The sequence below is a fragment of the Corylus avellana genome, chromosome 3, assembly GCF_965113065.1.
Source record: "Corylus avellana chromosome 3, dhCorAvel1.hap1.2, whole genome shotgun sequence".
Classification (NCBI taxonomy): domain Eukaryota; kingdom Viridiplantae; phylum Streptophyta; class Magnoliopsida; order Fagales; family Betulaceae; genus Corylus; species Corylus avellana.
Window position 1 is genome coordinate 12658385 of NC_142492.1, and position 17913 is coordinate 12676297.

General features: G+C 34.9%; 1 protein-coding gene across 1 annotated transcript; it reads left to right on the top strand.

Annotated features, from left to right (window-relative positions):
* Nucleotides 1-10756: 10756 nt before the first annotated feature.
* LOC132173710 (DEAD-box ATP-dependent RNA helicase 27) lies at nt 10757-17913 on the top strand. Its single transcript, XM_088514348.1, has 12 exons — nt 10757-10772; nt 12120-12325; nt 12741-12926; nt 13206-13289; nt 14141-14182; nt 14404-14472; nt 14826-15125; nt 15721-15759; nt 15871-15975; nt 16291-16358; nt 16445-16571; nt 17393-17913. Exons 1-12 carry the CDS (start codon nt 10757-10759, stop codon nt 17573-17575), a joined length of 1425 nt encoding a protein of 474 aa, XP_088370474.1. The 3' UTR covers nt 17576-17913.

The window sequence follows — 17913 nt, forward strand, 5'->3', positions numbered from 1 at the left end:
CCTGCTTATGTAGAGTGAGGACCTCTCATAACATATATCAACAAGTTGACATAAGCCTTTTCACAAAAAAAAAAAGAAAAAAAAAGGGAAGTTGACTTTGGCAATCTCATATAAAAAGGAAATCAAGTGGAGCAACTTGGACATCTTATAACAAGTGTATCAAAAAGTTGACTTCCCTTAGGATTGTTATTCGGTCCAATACCTTCTATTTGGGTCATTCACTTTTAATGAACAGCATTGTTAGAGTCGCTGAATCATTACTTTGGCTATATGGGATGGTTCAGGATGGCCAAACTACCTCTTGGCTATAAAAGTAGGTCAACCACCTCAAATAAACGGCATAAATTATTACATGTTAAAAAATAAAAAATAAAAATAGAGTGAATGAGTAGTTGTTAGGGTGATTGAACTATCATTTTGATCATAGAGGTGATTTGGGGGAGGTTACCGGCCCGTGGCCTAAGTATGTTAGTGCTAATTATTAAGGGTTATATTGGGAGCTAATGCCAATGCATAATGATAAATTGAAAATAAATAGGATATGCATGAAGCAAAATGGCATTAATGGTTGAAAATTGAGGTAGTCTTATAAATGTGAGAGAGGTGGATGGGCAATCCGAGATCTATTTGTATAGGTAAACTCTATTAGAAGTCTCTTACATTTATTACAGCTAGAATTGTAAGCGTTTTGCTGAAATTCATGTACATAATGAACAAGAGAAATGCTAAGGAGCAGTAAAAAAATTCCGTAATCCATCCATAATGGGTGGTATGGATGTAGCATTACTTGATAATGGCTAAATTCACAAAAAAAAATTTAGCCATTTACATCACTCATTACAGATAAATTATAGAGATTTTTTTTTTAATTTGTTTGTCTCTAGCATTTCTCGTAAACAAGTAAATAGTGGGAGAAGTGAATGATGATCAAAAGGTAAAGTTCAACGTTACCAACCCCGGAAACAGTGCCAATCCATCCATTAATCCTGGAATGAGTGGAATGGACGGGTGGGAGTAGCCTCCGAGGTGTTGGTTCATGCATCATTCCATTCTAATCTTTCTTCACCTCAAACAATGAAGTGGGAGCCTCTCTTTCTTGTCTTTTTTTAGCCTAAAAATATCAAGAAATCTAGATGATAGTACATCATTTGAGCAATTATTCACAATTATTTATCATATTTATTTTATACATGTATATTTTAAATCATATAATATCAAGCAGAATAAAATGTGTATAATAAATAAGTGCAAATAATATCATTCTTCTTTATTCTTCACGTTCATTTATCACATTTATGTCATGCCAGCTGATATGACGTGTTTTAAGTGACATACACTTTTATTTTATTTTCACAACTAGAATGAAAAACCATTTAAAAGCTTCATATCAGCTGCTATAATATGATGAATGTGATAAATAAGTATGAAGAGTATACTTAGTCATTATTGATTCCTTTTATGTTTTTTTTTTTTTTTTCATAGATCCCAATTGAAGACTTTTTCAAAACCAAACACCTTGCATTCCTTCTAACCATAGAAATAACGACTGTTTATGCTATGCTCTACATGAATTGTGCCTCTTTTTACTCACTAGCAAGCCGGCTTTTGATTGGATATTTGTCCTTCAAAGCACTCACATTGACCATGATTAGCTCAAACATGCTTCCATAAAATCTCTCCTTTCTTTTGTTTTTTTTTTTTTTATCATTTTTAAGTGCAAAGAATATCCCCTTAGAGAAAATTTTCTTCGACCTACTCTAATAAGTGACAAGTGTCATTCAACATTTTTGGGTTTTTAAAAAATTAATGTTTGAGTTCCTAGATTAGTGGAATAACAATAAATTACTGTTAAAATATTAAAAAAAAATAAGTGAGAGATGACACTAGGCACTTATTTGACTAGGTTGAAAGAAATTTCCTCTAAACCAATTCGGAAGAAATTTCTGTCCTTCCTAAATTCAATTCTTTAAAGGGAACATCTTTATTTTTATCTCTTAGACCAAAAAAAAACTATTATAAAACCATCCTTAAAAAGTTCTTTTTGGAGTTTTTTTATGAACTAATTCTTTATTTGAATTATATTATGTTGTTTTAATTTTATTTCAAAAACTAATAATATCAAGTCACATAATTAGTAAGCCCTTTGTTTTTTTCTTCTAAGAAAGCCTTAAAAGAAAAGGAAAAAAAAGAAACTACAAGAGTTTAGACAACTTTTAGCCTTCTTATTGCATTTTAAAATAATTGCTGAAGAAAAGTTATCATCAATTACATTTGTCATTTCTTATTTCAACCACTACCAAATTTGTTTCTTCTAGTGTTCGTTACCTTATGTTGTTTAACGATGATCATGTTTTTTTTAGACAACTTATGTTGTTTTCTTATCGGGTGTGACATAGTAAATTGTTCACGTGGCAAACAGACGGTTAATTATTAATTTAAAGAACAAGTTAAGGAAATGTTGTATTTGAACTTACATGCTGTTATTTTAATAACAGTATGTATGATGTAGTCTAAGCAACGATTAAGATTATATTTTAAAGTTGACTTACTTTTAAAAACTTTTAATAGGATAAAGAAAATTAAGAGAGATTTTGAGAGATTCAATTTTAACCGTTGCTTACACTACAATATACATGTTGTTATTAAAGTAAAATTTAAGAAATAAATTGTTGAAATTATAATGGAAAAATACAAAATTAGTCCCTACAGTTTACTTAATTTACAATTAACTTCCTACTCGGGACCTACTTGAGACCCGACCGAACCTGCTAGGAACCCGCTCAGGACTTGAGCGAGACCCGCCCGGAACCTGACTGGGACCTCGCCGAGACCTAACCGGGACCCTGCCAAGACCTGATTGAGACCCGCCCAGGACCTCACCAGGACCCCCCGGGACTTGACTGAGACCTAATCGGGACCTACCCGGGACCCACCTGAGAACTGCCTAGGACCCCTGCCGAAACCTGCCTAAGACCCGCCTGGACCAACCCAGGACCTGCCCAAGACCTGATCGGGACCTACCCGGGACCTCATATGGACTCGCCCGACACCCTGCAGGGATCCGCCCAGGACCTGCCCAAGACCCTCCCAAGACCTACCCAAAACTTGCCTGGGACCCCGCCAAGACCTAATTGGGAACTGCCTAGGACCAGCTCGAGACCTGCCTGAGACTCACCGAAGACCCACCTGGGATTTGACCAGGACCCTCCTAGGACCTGACCGAGACCCGGCTGGGATTTGACCTACGGCCTATCGGTTATTGGATTAGCCTTTTTTAAAAAATAAAAATAAAAATATTTAAGGGTGAATACTATCAAATCAACCAAGTAGGATTGCAAAATTAAATAAATAAAATAAAATAAAAATAGGATAGGCATGTAATATATAGCATTTCTCTAATTAAATAGACTTAAGTCCTTTGAGGAAGCTCAATGCGGAGGAAAAAAAAAAAAAAAAAAAAAGGCTAAAATAGGATTTTTTTTTTTTTTTTTTTTTCAATTCAATTTATTAAACTGTTACGTTGAAAATATACTTATATATATATATATATATATATATATATTATCACGTTGTTGGTCAATGTACGTATTATGGTCAGTCAGATGAGGTCATTTTCTTAGTTCCCCATCTTATAATTTTTCCCAATACTACAAGCATTTAAAAGTTGAATTTTTGGTACTATGGTTGCTTTCGATCGAGCGAACTGTACGTTGTTGGAATTTTTATGTACAACTGATTGAAATGTTTCCTGAATATCACATCTTGTAAATTAACTATTGACAACATATGATGAAAAAAGAAAAACATCCATTTGAATGGGAGGTTTTTTTTATACAAAGTTTTAGATGATGTTTTTTTTTTTTTGCTTTTTAGTTGAAAATGTGTTATAATGTAACATAAAACGTTCTCAACTACCGAACCCATTTTAAACGCTATGATGTAAGTTGAGTATAAAAATTCATGTTGAAAATGGTTTTCCATCATATTAAGTTGAGGTTGGTGAAGATAGACACATTCTGAAAACAACTTTTGTTCAAACAAATGCGATGATAAGTGCATTTTAATAGTAAGAGCATGTTTGAAATTGTGTTTGAGAAATAGATTTTTTAAGTTAAAAAAAAACTTTTTGGCAAACGTTTCATTTTTAAACTTTTGTCAATTGGCTATTTTTTGGCTTTTTGAACCCTTAAAAGTGTTTTCAATTTTTTTTATCAAACGAGTATTTTTTTTTTTTCAAATAAACTTTTTAAGTTTTATAAGAGCTTTTAAACCACTCAAATACACACTCAAACTGACAGTAAGCAATTGACTTATGTCGCAAGCCTTGTTTTTCTTTAAGTTTTTCCTTATAGACAAACGTTAAAAAACAAAAAGGCCACTCATATGAGGATTAGAAGAATATTCATACGAGGAGAGAGAATAACATTAAGGTGATGGAATTCATAATGAAATAGAAATAGAAATAAATTGCGGAAATAAAATAAATGAGAGACAAAGATTTTAACGTAGTTCGGTCAACGACCTACATCCACAAATAAAGCCCAAAATGCTACATTATGCTATTATTGAATAATTTGTTTACAATACAGAATGCTCTATTTATAGAGCTTACACATAAATGTAATCTTAATCAAATTCCCTAATTTAGGGGGATCAAATCATAATCAAATTCCCTAATTTAGGGTGATCAAATCATAATCAAATCCCTAAATTAGGTTAATATAATCTTCATTAATCATAATCAAATCCCTAACTTTAGGGTCATTCAAATATATTCTAACATCCTCCCTCAAACTGAAGGTGAAAGATCCTGAAACCTTGAGTTTGACTTTTTTTTTTGTTTTTTTTTTTTTTTGAGATAGCAAAACGATACAAAAAAAGGAACATCTATGGGCCGAAAAAGAGAGCCAACTTTGAGCTAAAATGAGAGTCAACTGTGGGCTAAAGTGAGCTTGAGTTTTAAACAATACCACATAGCCAAATAAAAGGAGAGCCAACTTTGGGCTAAAGTGAGAGCTAACTATGGGCTGAAATGGCCTGGGTTTTAAACAATACCACAGAGCCGAGCAAAAATAGGCCAACTATGGGCCAATGGACCGGCAACTTGGCCTCTTTTGATTTTTTTTTTTTTTTTGATTTTTGATTTTTTTTTTCTTCATGAAAATACTGTTATAAATTACATTAAACTGGGATAAGGATTACTTAATCCCATAACCAAGTAGAACCAAGTATAACAACTAAACCAGGATATCATATTCCTATGCCTAGAACAGGAATATATGCACACTCAAATAAGGGTAAACCAAAACCCATAACCAAACACACTTCTTCACAAAACAAACTTCGATCTGCCGTGAGATGAAATGGATCGCGGCTCCGGCGACTTCGGTGGTGGCGCCAGTAAGATGGGGTGGTTCAACGACGGTTGGTGCGTTCAAGACGATGGGTTGGCACTGGCGGAGGTTGTGGGCTCGTGGTCGTCACGGTGCAAGGCTAGCTGGCAGTGGGCCAGTGGAGATTTGGCTGGTAAGAAACTTGCAGAATGAGAGGAGAGGAGGTGCTACAGTGGAGCCCACCAACGATCACGCACGGAGAGAGCTATTCTGAGAGAACAAAGCCTCTTTTGAATTATTATTATTATTATTATTTTTATATCAACCAATAAAACAGAAAAATCGAAGAGCATAGGCCACATGTGGGGTCAATGGACATTGCTGCAACCATCAAATCTACCAAAATGGATGTCAAGTGCTTGTAGAAATTGTCGGGTGTCTTGACATTGAAGAGTTCCAATGGCAATGGGAATCCTCATCATGCTCTCCCCAGATTATCAACGTGGGCTGAAATCGTGTGGTGTGGGTTGGATGAAAAATTGATCTCCAACACGCACACCATTGTTTGGAAAACCAAAGAAAAGACACAGAAAAGGAAAACTAGATTTGTCCCGAGAAGAATTGGAACAACAACAATTTTTTTTTTTTTTTTTTTTAGTGTGTGAGGGTGGAAGGAAGGGAATGGAATCATAGGATGTCAGGATCAAATATTGACGTTAGTCATTTGCTCTGATACCATGATAGAATTCATAATGAAATAGAAATAGAAATAAATTGCGGAAATAAAATAAATGAGAGACAAAGATTTTAATGTGGTTCGGTCAACGACCTACATTCACAGATAAAGCCCAAAAGGTTACATTAGGCTCTTATTGAATAATTTGTTTACAATACAGAATGCTTTATTTATAGAGCTTACATATAAATGTAATCTTAATCAAGTCCCTTAATTTAGGGTGATCAAATCATAATCAAATCTCTAAATTAGGCTAATATAATCTTCATCAATCATAATCAAATCCCTAACTTTAGGGTCATTTAAATATACTCTAACATAAGGAACAGGTGGCGACTTGAGTGACTTGGAAAAGTCATTCTTTATGTTTTTTATAAAATAGTTTTTTTTTTTTTTTTTTTTTTTTTTCTTTTAACAGCAAACTTAAATTAATAAACTAATATTACTCGTAAGAAAGGATACTTAGTCCATTATTACTTTGTATAATTAATCACTAATTACTAATTAATTATTAAGAAAATTGTTTTTACTTATGCAAATTAAGAGCATTAGATGATCTTATTATAAAGAGAAGCGCCTTTGATAAATCAGGTTTAATTATTCCTTTGTGTACTTTTTTTTTTTTTTTTAATTATAAATGTATGCTAGAAATATGCATTGGATATTAAAAAAAAAAAAAAAGAAAAATCAAGAGAATATAAACAAATAATGTCCTCCTTCCAATATCTAAAAGGACTTTTAATCCTCAACCTTTTTTCTCCATCTCATTCAGCCCTCTTACATTCCATGACACTATCTTGGGTTTTGTTAGGAAATAGATAATAAATTGGTAACCAATTTCCCCCAGCCCTTTATACGAAAGACAGGTTTGGAAAGAAAACACACAAAAACAAACATCAATCACACATATATACAAAGAGTTTGTGTGGTTCGGCCCAAAACTTGGCCTACGTCCACCAATAAGAGAGTTCAACTATGAGCAAATTTTTACAACTCACAGTACATGCCCATACCACTCAAATACACTTTACCTAGAAAAAAGCCTAACACACTCATTTCAATACAAGTGATAATTGAATTAAGGACAAAACACTCACTCTCTTGCCCATCCCTTTCATAGCTCTCTTCTCTCTTCCTTACATTGAAGAAGCTCTTCCTTGGGATCTCTTCTAAGGGATTCAGAGATAATTTACTCTCTTTGGCAGCCCTCCTTCTTTAGGAGCAGAAGGGTTGGTGAAAAACATGAAAGTCCATGGTCAACCATCTACTATTCCTTTTTGACGTCTTGGTTGGTGCAACAACCATGCACTATTCCTTTGATGTCTTGGTTGGTGCAACAACCATGCACTATTCCTTTGACATCTCGGTTGCCAAACTCCACCAACCATTTGACCCATGTGGGATTCATGGCTTGATTAATTCAAGGCAATTTCCAACAATCTCCACCTTGACTTAAATTCCATCAAGCTGCTATAATCTCTACCATGACTTGAATTTCGCAACCTCCACCTGAGACCTCAGGTCCGCATCTTGACCGATGCCCATCCCCACACCCTGAGATGTAGTACAAAACACTGTCTACACCAATAGTCATAATTCTACAAGAATTATCATGCTCCACCATAAAGAGCACCTGCACTTAGAATTAAACCATTCTAAGAATTTTTTAAAACACTGTCTACACCAACAGTCATAATTCTAAAAGAATTATCATGCTCCACCATAAAGAGCACATGCACTTAGAATTAAACCATTCTAAGAATTTTCATTTTTGTCACATGTCGAAAAAATACTGCTGAAAAATATGGTTCAACTTCCATGTTTGGCTCTCCCGGAAGTTCCTCAGCCATCGACACCCTTTTCCACCACATACCCAACATCAAAGACTAAACCAATATCCCGTATGCAAATGTGGACCCGCTAATACAACACATCCATTATCCTAACATTTTTAGCTGTCATGTCAGTGGATGTACATGCCCTTATCAAAGAGCATCATCAATATTAGCGTTTTTTTGAGCAATCTGCAGAACCTACTCCTCTTTAACCTCTGAACAACACATGTATCCAGTACTTCTAATCAGCAACCGTACCTAGTACTTCTGATCAGTACTCCGTGAACAGTGCCCCGTGAACAGTATCTTCATGAATAGTACCTCTGCTCGTGAACAGTGCTACGTACTCCGTCCTTGAACAGCACTCTGTCTGTGGACAGCGCTCCAAACTCCATCTGTGGACAATACTCCTGCATTCCGTCGAGCCTTTCAATCCCAAACTTCAAGGACTGCATTTTCTGCAACCTTGCTCTGATACCAATTGTTAGGAAATTGATAATAAATTGGCAACCAATTTTCCCCCAGCCCTTTATGTGAAAGACAAGCTTGGAAAGAAAACACATGAGAACACACATCAATCACACATGTACACAAAGAGTTTACGTGGTTCAGCCCAAAACTTGGCCTACTTCCACCAACAAGAGAGTTCCACTATAAGCAAAATTTTACAACTCACAGTAAATGCCCATACCACTCAAATACACTTTACCCAGAGAAAAGCCTCACACGCTTATCTCAATACAAGTGATAATTGAATTAAGGACAAAACACTCACTCTCTTGCCCATCCCCTCCCCTCCCCTCCCTAGCTCTCTTTTCTCTTCCTTACATTGAAGAAGCTCTTCCTTGGGATTTCTTCTAAGGGATTCAGATATAATTTCCTCTCTTCTGCGGCCCCCCTTATATAGGAGCAGAAGGGTTAGTGAGAAACATGACAGTCCATGGTTGGTGCAACAACCATACACTATTCCGTTGACGTCTTGGTTGGTGCAACAGCCATGTACTATTCGTTTGGCGTCTTGGTTGCCAAAATCCACCAACCATTAGGTTGCCAAACTCCACCACCCATTTGACCCATGTGGGATTCATGGCTTAATTAATTCAAGGCAATTTCCAACAAGTTTCATAAAGAACAAGTACATCTCTTGCCCTTTCCTTTCCTCTATTAGAGTGTCCTCCCTTTATGTCATAATTTTCTAAACATACCAACCTCTTTAGCATTTGGCCAATTCTATATGTATTCCACACAATTGTTAACCAAAATAAAAATCAAAGTGAAAGGACTAAAATATGCATTATAATGACTGGTTTTGTATGCTATAACATATTTTTTTGGTATGTATTTTCTTCATTGATTTACCGCTTTAATGGATGGAAAAAAGGTTTTCATTCAATCACACAAAAGTTTTTGAAGTCTATGCTATAAATTCATTGGCTATATCTATTAAACCTATCTACCCAAGGTTGTTGGAGAAGAAATGCGCGGCAAGCTAGAAGGTTCTTCTCATGCTAACAGTAGAGGCGAGCACTTTTGTGGTTCAGTAAGACAAAAAAGGAAAAATGTAACTGCTTAAGCAAGATTTATGCAAGGGGGTGCTGGTTTAGTTTGCTTAAGGACATCAACCAAGTCTTTTATAGTAAGGCAGTGTTGTCCACCAAAAGCAAATCCGGCGAAAGATTATATAGCCACCAGAGTTTATAATGTGATATACTTGGAGATCATCATAAGGTTACCAATTCAAATGCTTGGAGATCATTGATGAATTAATACATTAAAGAGTAGGTATGCTTGTTTCTGCAATTAAGGACCCTAAAGTGGCCAAATAGCATATTTAAACTTCAATTGCTTCCCTAAAAGAAAACAAAAATCCCTCGAATAGACCAATAAGATTGCTTAGAAGCCACTAAAAATCATTCTTAAGCGAACTTGCTCACAGATATGAATATACTTCTCCAATAATTGGCAGAAAGGGAAAAAACGGCTGAGGGTATCAGCTGCATACAAAGGATCAAAAAGAACCATGTAATTCAAAAGGAGTGCAGGATCGATAATCAGTATTTGAGCATAAACATAGTCTAGGAGTAAATTAGCAGATACAAGCATACCGTCATATTTAATCAAGAAAGAAAGACCTTTATGACCGGAAGGGTAGCAGTTGTCCTCTTTGCTTGAGCATTTTTCAGAAAGTGCGACTCATTTGCAATCACAACCTGAATAAAAAAATATATATGTATTATTGCTGAGAGCGTCTGGAGGCACTCAACAATATATTATCTTTTCTTGGTAAGTCACAAATATATGACCATTGAGCATTTATAAGCCACATGAACATATGGGGGAGAGAGAAGAAAGGCCTCTATCACTTCTAGTATTGCCACTCATCCATATGAACTCCATTTCATCCACTCTTATTTTTTATTCATGTGCTTTCCAACTATCTAAGATTTAGCATGATAACTGTATTACTTACTTTTCTATGCATGTTGATAAAATGAAACTACAAAATTAGTTCCCCACTATCCATTCAACACTAATTGTTAAGATCCAAGAGAATGAGACAAGGAAAACACAGTGAAGATGTAGAAATCAAATAGTGGCAGTACTTACCTTAAACTCTAATGCCCTTAGTAGATTCTGTAGCTTAGGGACTACATCATTGGAGATGATATTGAATAGGCCATCCAGATGAATGCTGCCCTTGGTATTTGATGGTATTACTGTATACCCAGCCATGTTTGATCCACCACATTGAGATAAAACAACTTAGAGAATAACTCATTTGCAAAACATAAATAATTTAGATAAAAAAAATAAATAAAGAACCAAAATAACCAATATTCAAATTCTCAAAGATGAAGGGCATAAAAGGTAAAAAAAAATGAAAGATTCCAGCTTCAACAACAAAAGAAAAAGTAACTAGAAAATTTTAGAAAGGGACTTCAGGCAATATACAAGTATATCTGATGGAGGATATCCAGCTAGTGTTGAATCATTTGAAAAAGAAAACAAAAACAAAAACAAAAAAGAAAGAAAGAAGAAGAAGATCAAATGCACTTTGGGCAGAAGCATCTTCTAAATCTGAAATATAAAGTTAACAAAACACTTATTGAATCCCAATGCAGACGCAAGGAAGAATGCGTAAGAATAAGAACATGCCATGAATCACGGACGCATGCACTTACAGCAATAGCCTGGAAAAGACATATGAACTCAATATACATGCTTAAATCACATTGAAGACTAGAAATGGTTCGAGTGAATCAATTTCCTGCAAAGTCTTTCCCAGTCCAATTTCATCTGCTAGGAGAACAAACCCTCCATGCTGCAAGATATACCTGAAAAAAAAACTTATAAAAACTCGTATTAATTTCAAAAACTATCATAGTTCAGTGATAATGAAGTAATAGAGAAACTTCATCATGCTTCTGGAGAAAATAATTAATGCATGTTGAATAACAGTAGTCCAATGAGGAAAAATATCAAAATCCACTACATGCCTAACACCAACACGTTGAAAAGGCAAAAGCTTAGATTCAACACGGTTAAGCATCCTGTCATATCGGTTTTGAAATAAAGCACCAAAGAAAAAAAAAATTCAGAAACTGTGCAAGAAGAAAAAGGAAATCCAAAAATGAATATAAAATATTACTTTCGAACAACGCCGAAATATATATTTACTGAAATCAAAAAGCAGCCTCAAAGTTGTGTTTTCTCATTTGGTGTAAAATCAAATTTACTTAACACGCTTTATCTACCAAAATGCATGTTTCTATGTTGGTCAGTAAAAAACTTTCAATTGAATTCGATGATAGAAAAGTACAATGGCATAGATTAAGCAATCTGAAAAAAAATAATGTAGTATTTGAAAATCATCAAAGCACATGTGATGTACCAACAAATCTATTACATACCTAACTATAGCAATCAATTTTATACACACACATTAATCTTACTTCGAAGATCCGGAAGAGCAGAGGCAGCAGCAATAGCACGATGCACTAAGGGATATATGTTCTCCACCTGGGAAAAAATATCAAATAAATAAAAACAATCCAATTTGGCAATCCAAATAATTTTTTTTTTTTTTTTTTTTTTAAAAAAAGAGCACAATCCACACATTCACAAATTTCAGACAAACATTACTAGTTATTAATCTACATTCTTTACCCAAGTGAAAAATAATTGAAACAATAAATATTTTGTGCTGTTTATTAGTTATCAAAGAAAAAAGGGGGAAAACATTGTGCTATTTCCCACCACTTTTGCTTGGCAAAGATGTTCTTGGAGCTGCAAGGACAGGTTCTGGGAAAACTCTTGCTGTTCTAATACCAGCTGTGGAATTGTTATATCACATCCGTTTTACTCCTCGTAATGGAATGAGAGTGGTCGTAATTTGCCCAACTAGGGAGCTTGCAATACAGGTAAAAGTACTAGGTCACTGCTGATAGTTACATGGATTTTCTCTTAATTAATATGCAATCTTGCCTTCTCAACTAAGACGCCCATACTTCATTTTCTAAGTGAATTTAATCATTTAATTTTATTCTACATATATGTGTGGGGAAGCAAATGGAAATTTGGATATAAAAAAAACTCGGTTCTTAGACAGTTTGCATGTGATACTAATGAAAATTTGGAGCCACATTTTTTTTTTTTTGGCATCTCTTACTGACCACTATGTTTGACATTATATTTGATGTGCAAAATGCAAATAAAGATTAGGAAACAGCCATGGAATTCACGCTTATCTATGTTGTTGCCTTCTACTAGTCTTCTAAATTTCATTTTCATTCTTTGCTGGGTGATGCTGACTAATTCACCATTCAAATAATTTAGACCCATGCTGTGGCAAAAGACGTTCTCAAGTACCACTCTCAGACTCTTGGTTTGGTTATTGGTGGTTCAGCTAGAAGAGGAGAAGCAGAGCATCTTGTGAAAGGAGTGAATTTATTAGTAGCAACCACTGGTCGACTTCTTGACCATCTGCAAAATACCAAGGGGTTCATTTATAAAAATTTGAAGGTAATTTACACAAACAATTCTGAACACTATATTTCTTTTTTCAGTATTATTGGCAAAACTAATTATGTTGTATATTGTTGGTTCTAGATCTTCCGTTTTCCTTCCAACTATTTTTTTTAGGTATTCATGTCATTTATGCGATGCTGATTGTCGTCTTCATTAAGGAGCCTGAATTTTAGACATTATTTTTTCTGAAGCTAAAGCTAGTTATTCAATGCATACTAAGCTATATATGTGTTTCTTATGTATGTTCTTTTCTTGCTAAACTCAAACTTGCAGTGCCTAATAATCGATGAAGCTGACCGGATACTGAAAGCAAACTTTGAGGAAGAAATGAAGCAGATTCTTAAGCTTCTACCACAGGTAAACTAAATGGTAATCATATTTGTTTTTGGTCATAGATAGAAGTAAACAGGGTATGAAAGTTTAGTTTTGCGTCGAGTTTTACCTAGATCTAGCACCAAGGCCAGGCTGCATTTGTTTCTCTGATAGAAAAATGGAAAGGAAATGATAATGAAGAAAAAATTACTTTTTCTGCTAGCACATTTTCCAATTTAGATTATTTTTCTTTCTTCTTTCCAAAATCCTAGTGGAGGGAAAGTGACATTATATATAAATGTATTCTGAAAGAAGGTTGCATTAATTGGATGAGCAGACATGGTCTTTAGAGGAATGTTAGCTGTTGTGCCAAAGTTGATCAAATGCCCTAATCATTACTGGTGTTGGTGCATTAACCAGGTTGTTGAACCTGTGTCTTGGTTACATAAGATGACGATTTTTTTTGGATGAATATATAAGATGAGAACTTAGCTTCTTCATAATAGCTGCATATGATTGAAGAACTGTCTCAACTAGTGGTTTCAAACATACTCTGCCCATTATAGATTCCATCGCTTCAATTGAATCGTTGGCTGTGTATGGTGGGTCAGATTCTACGATATTTCTGCTAAGTTACTTATAAAAAAAAAAAAAAAAAAATGCTGCTAAGTACATAGCACTGTCTAGTAGTCAATCTCTACATGTATTGTGGAATTTATTTTCCTGGTACTTTCACCAGCAAAATCTCTGGCTCTGGTTTGCAATGTATTGATTAGATATGGAAATATACTACTTTCAATTAGTTCTTTCCGATAGTAATTTAAATTGCGCATTCTATTGTGGGCGGTAGTATCTAGGGTTCATTAACTGATTGTGAGTTGCTACTCAATGTGCAGAATAGGCAAACGGCTTTATTTTCAGCCACCCAAACTCAGAAGGTTAGTGCATCGTATACAAACTTGATACTAGTTAATCTTTTTTCCTTTCCGCTATTCCATATTGCAAAAAATTTAAGCTGTTTATCATTGTTACATTTCAAATTTCCTTTTGTGTGTAGAAAATTCAGCATTAACATAATTCACTCTTCTTTTATTTGTGTTTATCTATCAATAGTTTGATTTTGACTGGGATTCTAATGGTTTTTCCCTTAAATTTGTAGGTTGAGGATCTTGCACGCTTATCGTTGAAAAATGCTATCTATATTGATGTGGATGATGGAAGAAATAAGGTAGAAATGTAGAATAAGTTTAATATATATAACTGTATTGAGCTACATTACGTACATAAATAGCTATTGTGACAGAGAGATCTCTTCTATCAAATAGGAAAGTGGTGTACAAGGGAAGAATAATTGCTATTGACAACATTACTGCTGCCATATCTTTTAAAAACCTTTTAACTGTAATTTCTTTTTTTAAAGAGTGAGACCCTCTTAATATGGAGATGGAGATGCACTTAGTACACCCAAGTCCACCATGTTCTGCTGTACAATAGATTTCATATATATATGCTCTAAATTACGTTACGTTGCTTGCTTTTCGACCTCACATTTAAAATCTGACAAGGTTCTGGGTGTTATAGGTCACTAATGAAGGGCTGCAGCAAGGCTATTGTGTTGTCCCCAGTGCCAAGAGATTTATTCTTCTATATTCCTTCTTGAAGAGGAACCTGTCAAAGAAAGTGATGGTCTTCTTCTCTTCATGTAACTCAGTCAAATTCCACTCTGAACTGCTGAGATATATTCAGTTGGATTGCCTTGATATCCATGGACAGCAAAAGCAGCTGAAAAGGACAACTACGTTTTTTAACTTCTGCAAAGCAGAGAAGGGAATCTTGCTATGTACCGATGTTGCTGCTCGTGGGCTTGATATTCCTGACGTGGTATATTTCTTTTGTTTACCAAGTGACTTTGAAATTATTGATGGCAGTGCTTTTTTATTTTCAATTATTTGCTGTTATTTGTCGCTTTCTCCTACTGTTATTGTTATTATAATTCATGAAAAATTTATATTGGCCATATATAAAACTGAAAAACGCACACACACATATACATAATGTGTGAGCATGACCAGAAAACCAGAATTATTATCTTATATAATTTAATAGGTATACTCTACATTTCGTATTGCAATCCTTTTTTTTTTTGGAGTTTAATTTTGTGTATGTATCTCCTGCCACCACATATGTAAACTAAAGTGGGCATGTTCAATGCACTTCACTGGACAATTACCAACCTATGGGTGATGGGGAGAGAGTAGGGGTTGCGTTCTGCTACAAATATGCATAAGCTTTTCTGGAAGTAGAAAATGGTCTTGCTTTAAAATCTTGGATTTGGTTTGGTTGAACGGGCCATTAGAACTGTCACTCTGTTGATACGGGCATGGTATCATTTTCTTAAAATTTTGTAACTTGTATAGTTAAGCCTAATGAATACTTATGGGATCTTCTCTTTTGTTTTTTTTTTCTTCTTCTGTAGGACTGGATTGTGCAGTATGATCCTCCGGATGAACCCAAGGTGATGACCTCCCCCCCCCCCCCAAATCTGACATATTTAAGATAATTGTTGTTTTGCATTCTATTCATCTATGTTGAGTGTAATGTTTGTTGGTTGGGGTTATGCTTTCAGGAATACATTCATAGGGTTGGTCGAACAGCTCGTGGGGAAGGTGCAAAAGGAAATGCTCTGCTTTTCCTGATTCCTGAAGAGTTGCAATTTATTCGCTATCTGAAGGTCTAGTTTATTCACCGTATAAGAAAATGACAAATATCCAGCAAAACAAACTATAGAGGCCATTGATTCCTATGATAAATTGGACAACAACTTCTTTAATAGGACATTAATAAGCCAGTTTCCTGTCCCTGTATAGTCTAGAGCATTATATTAAAATAACTACATTGCTCTGTGGAGAAATGTCATTAAATAAAGACAGCAGGGATCATCAAATTGGTGGCTATAGGTTTTTTTTTTTTTTTTTCTCGATAATAAATTGTTGCAATAGTAGTTACTTGTTCTGCATTCAAATTAAGATGTCGTATCCACTTTCAGGCAGCAAAAGTCCCTGTTAAAGAGTGTGAATTTGATCAAAAGAAGATGGGTAATGTGCAGTCTCACCTGGTACTTTCCTGCTTCTACATTATATTATCAATATCTTTTCCATATTAAACTGCAGGATTTAAATTGGACTATTTTGATAATTGCAAGAAAATTTGGTAGCCAATAACTATTACTTGAACAAGTCGGCTAAAGAAGCATACAGATCCTACATATTAGCATATAACTCTCACTCTATGAAAGAAATCTTTGACGTTCACCGCCTTGATTTGCAGGTACAAACCCTTTTTTCCTTGGTGAAAGTCATTTTTCATCTTTTCAAATATCCTTGCAGACATGCAGTAGGTTTTTTTTTAAAAAAAAAATTTCTTAATATAAGCGGTGGAATGGCTTGATTCCAAAAGCAGTCATATATGTATAATGTAGTGACGACAATAATTTTAGCGGTGATGGGAAGGAAGTCCCAAGTTTTAAGGGCCTTTCTTGAATTTAGGTGCTGTGGGCAATTTTTTTTTCGTCGAAATAACTAGCACCTAGCTGATTCAATTGGTGAGTTTGGGTAGTTCATATCTAGTTCTAATTCTGGGAAAAGGCTCCTCTCAATTTAGGTTCAGTTTGAGTGGTGCTCTCTTGGAAATACATGTTCACTTGTTCCTTAATAGATGATCAAGAGTAGTTGGTGAAAAGATGTCATATTTTATTAATTTCTTGATGCTTCCTTTTACAGCATGTTCATATCCATTTGATCCTAATGGAGGTTTACTGAGCCCTGAATAGAAAAATGCATCAAAACAGATGAATGAGAAAATATCTTATTGTTCAAATAAATAAATAATGACCCTACATCAACAACACTGGTCAATACCTCATCCAAGGGTTACAATAACATCTCATTAAATCTTTTTTTTTTTTGTTTTGTTTGTGTTTTGTACCTATATATATAGTTCTGGCTTGAGGTGTACCCTGTGAATTGAATTTCAGCAGACTTGACATAAGTTAAATGACCCTGAATTTATTTGCTAAATTGATGGATTTCATTAGGTTGTGGTATAATATGTAATATCCCATATAATGCTTGTATTTTGGATTTGGATAGGCTGTTGCCAGTTCTTTCTGTTTTTCGAACCCACCAAAGGTGAGTGTGAACATAGATAGTGGTGCCTCTAAGTTCAGAAGGAAAATCCGGAAAGTTGATGGAAAGCGACACGGTTTCAGTGAGAGCAGCCCTTATGGAAGGCAGGGAGGTGGAGATTCTAAGCGACAATCTGTGAGGCATTAGCAGAGTGGGCTCTCTTCAAGTGTGGAGCAAGTGAAGTGCCCCATAGGCTATAAATTTTGTGAGCAGCAGCAATTGAACTGAACATACCAAATGCATCCTGCAGGATTTCGATCAGCCATTATTGATGCAGAAGGATGCAAAAAGATTCAGTGAGGGAAGTAGGTTTTGGCTTGTGGGTTTTAGCGGTTCGGTAGAGATATCTTATATTATTGACGCTGGCTACAACCACAAGGAGCTCAATGTAACTAAAAACATGTTGAGAAATATATTCAATTTTGATGTGTGGCCTGAGTGATTCAGCAGGTCTAATATTTTGATGTTTTTTAGTATTAACGAGC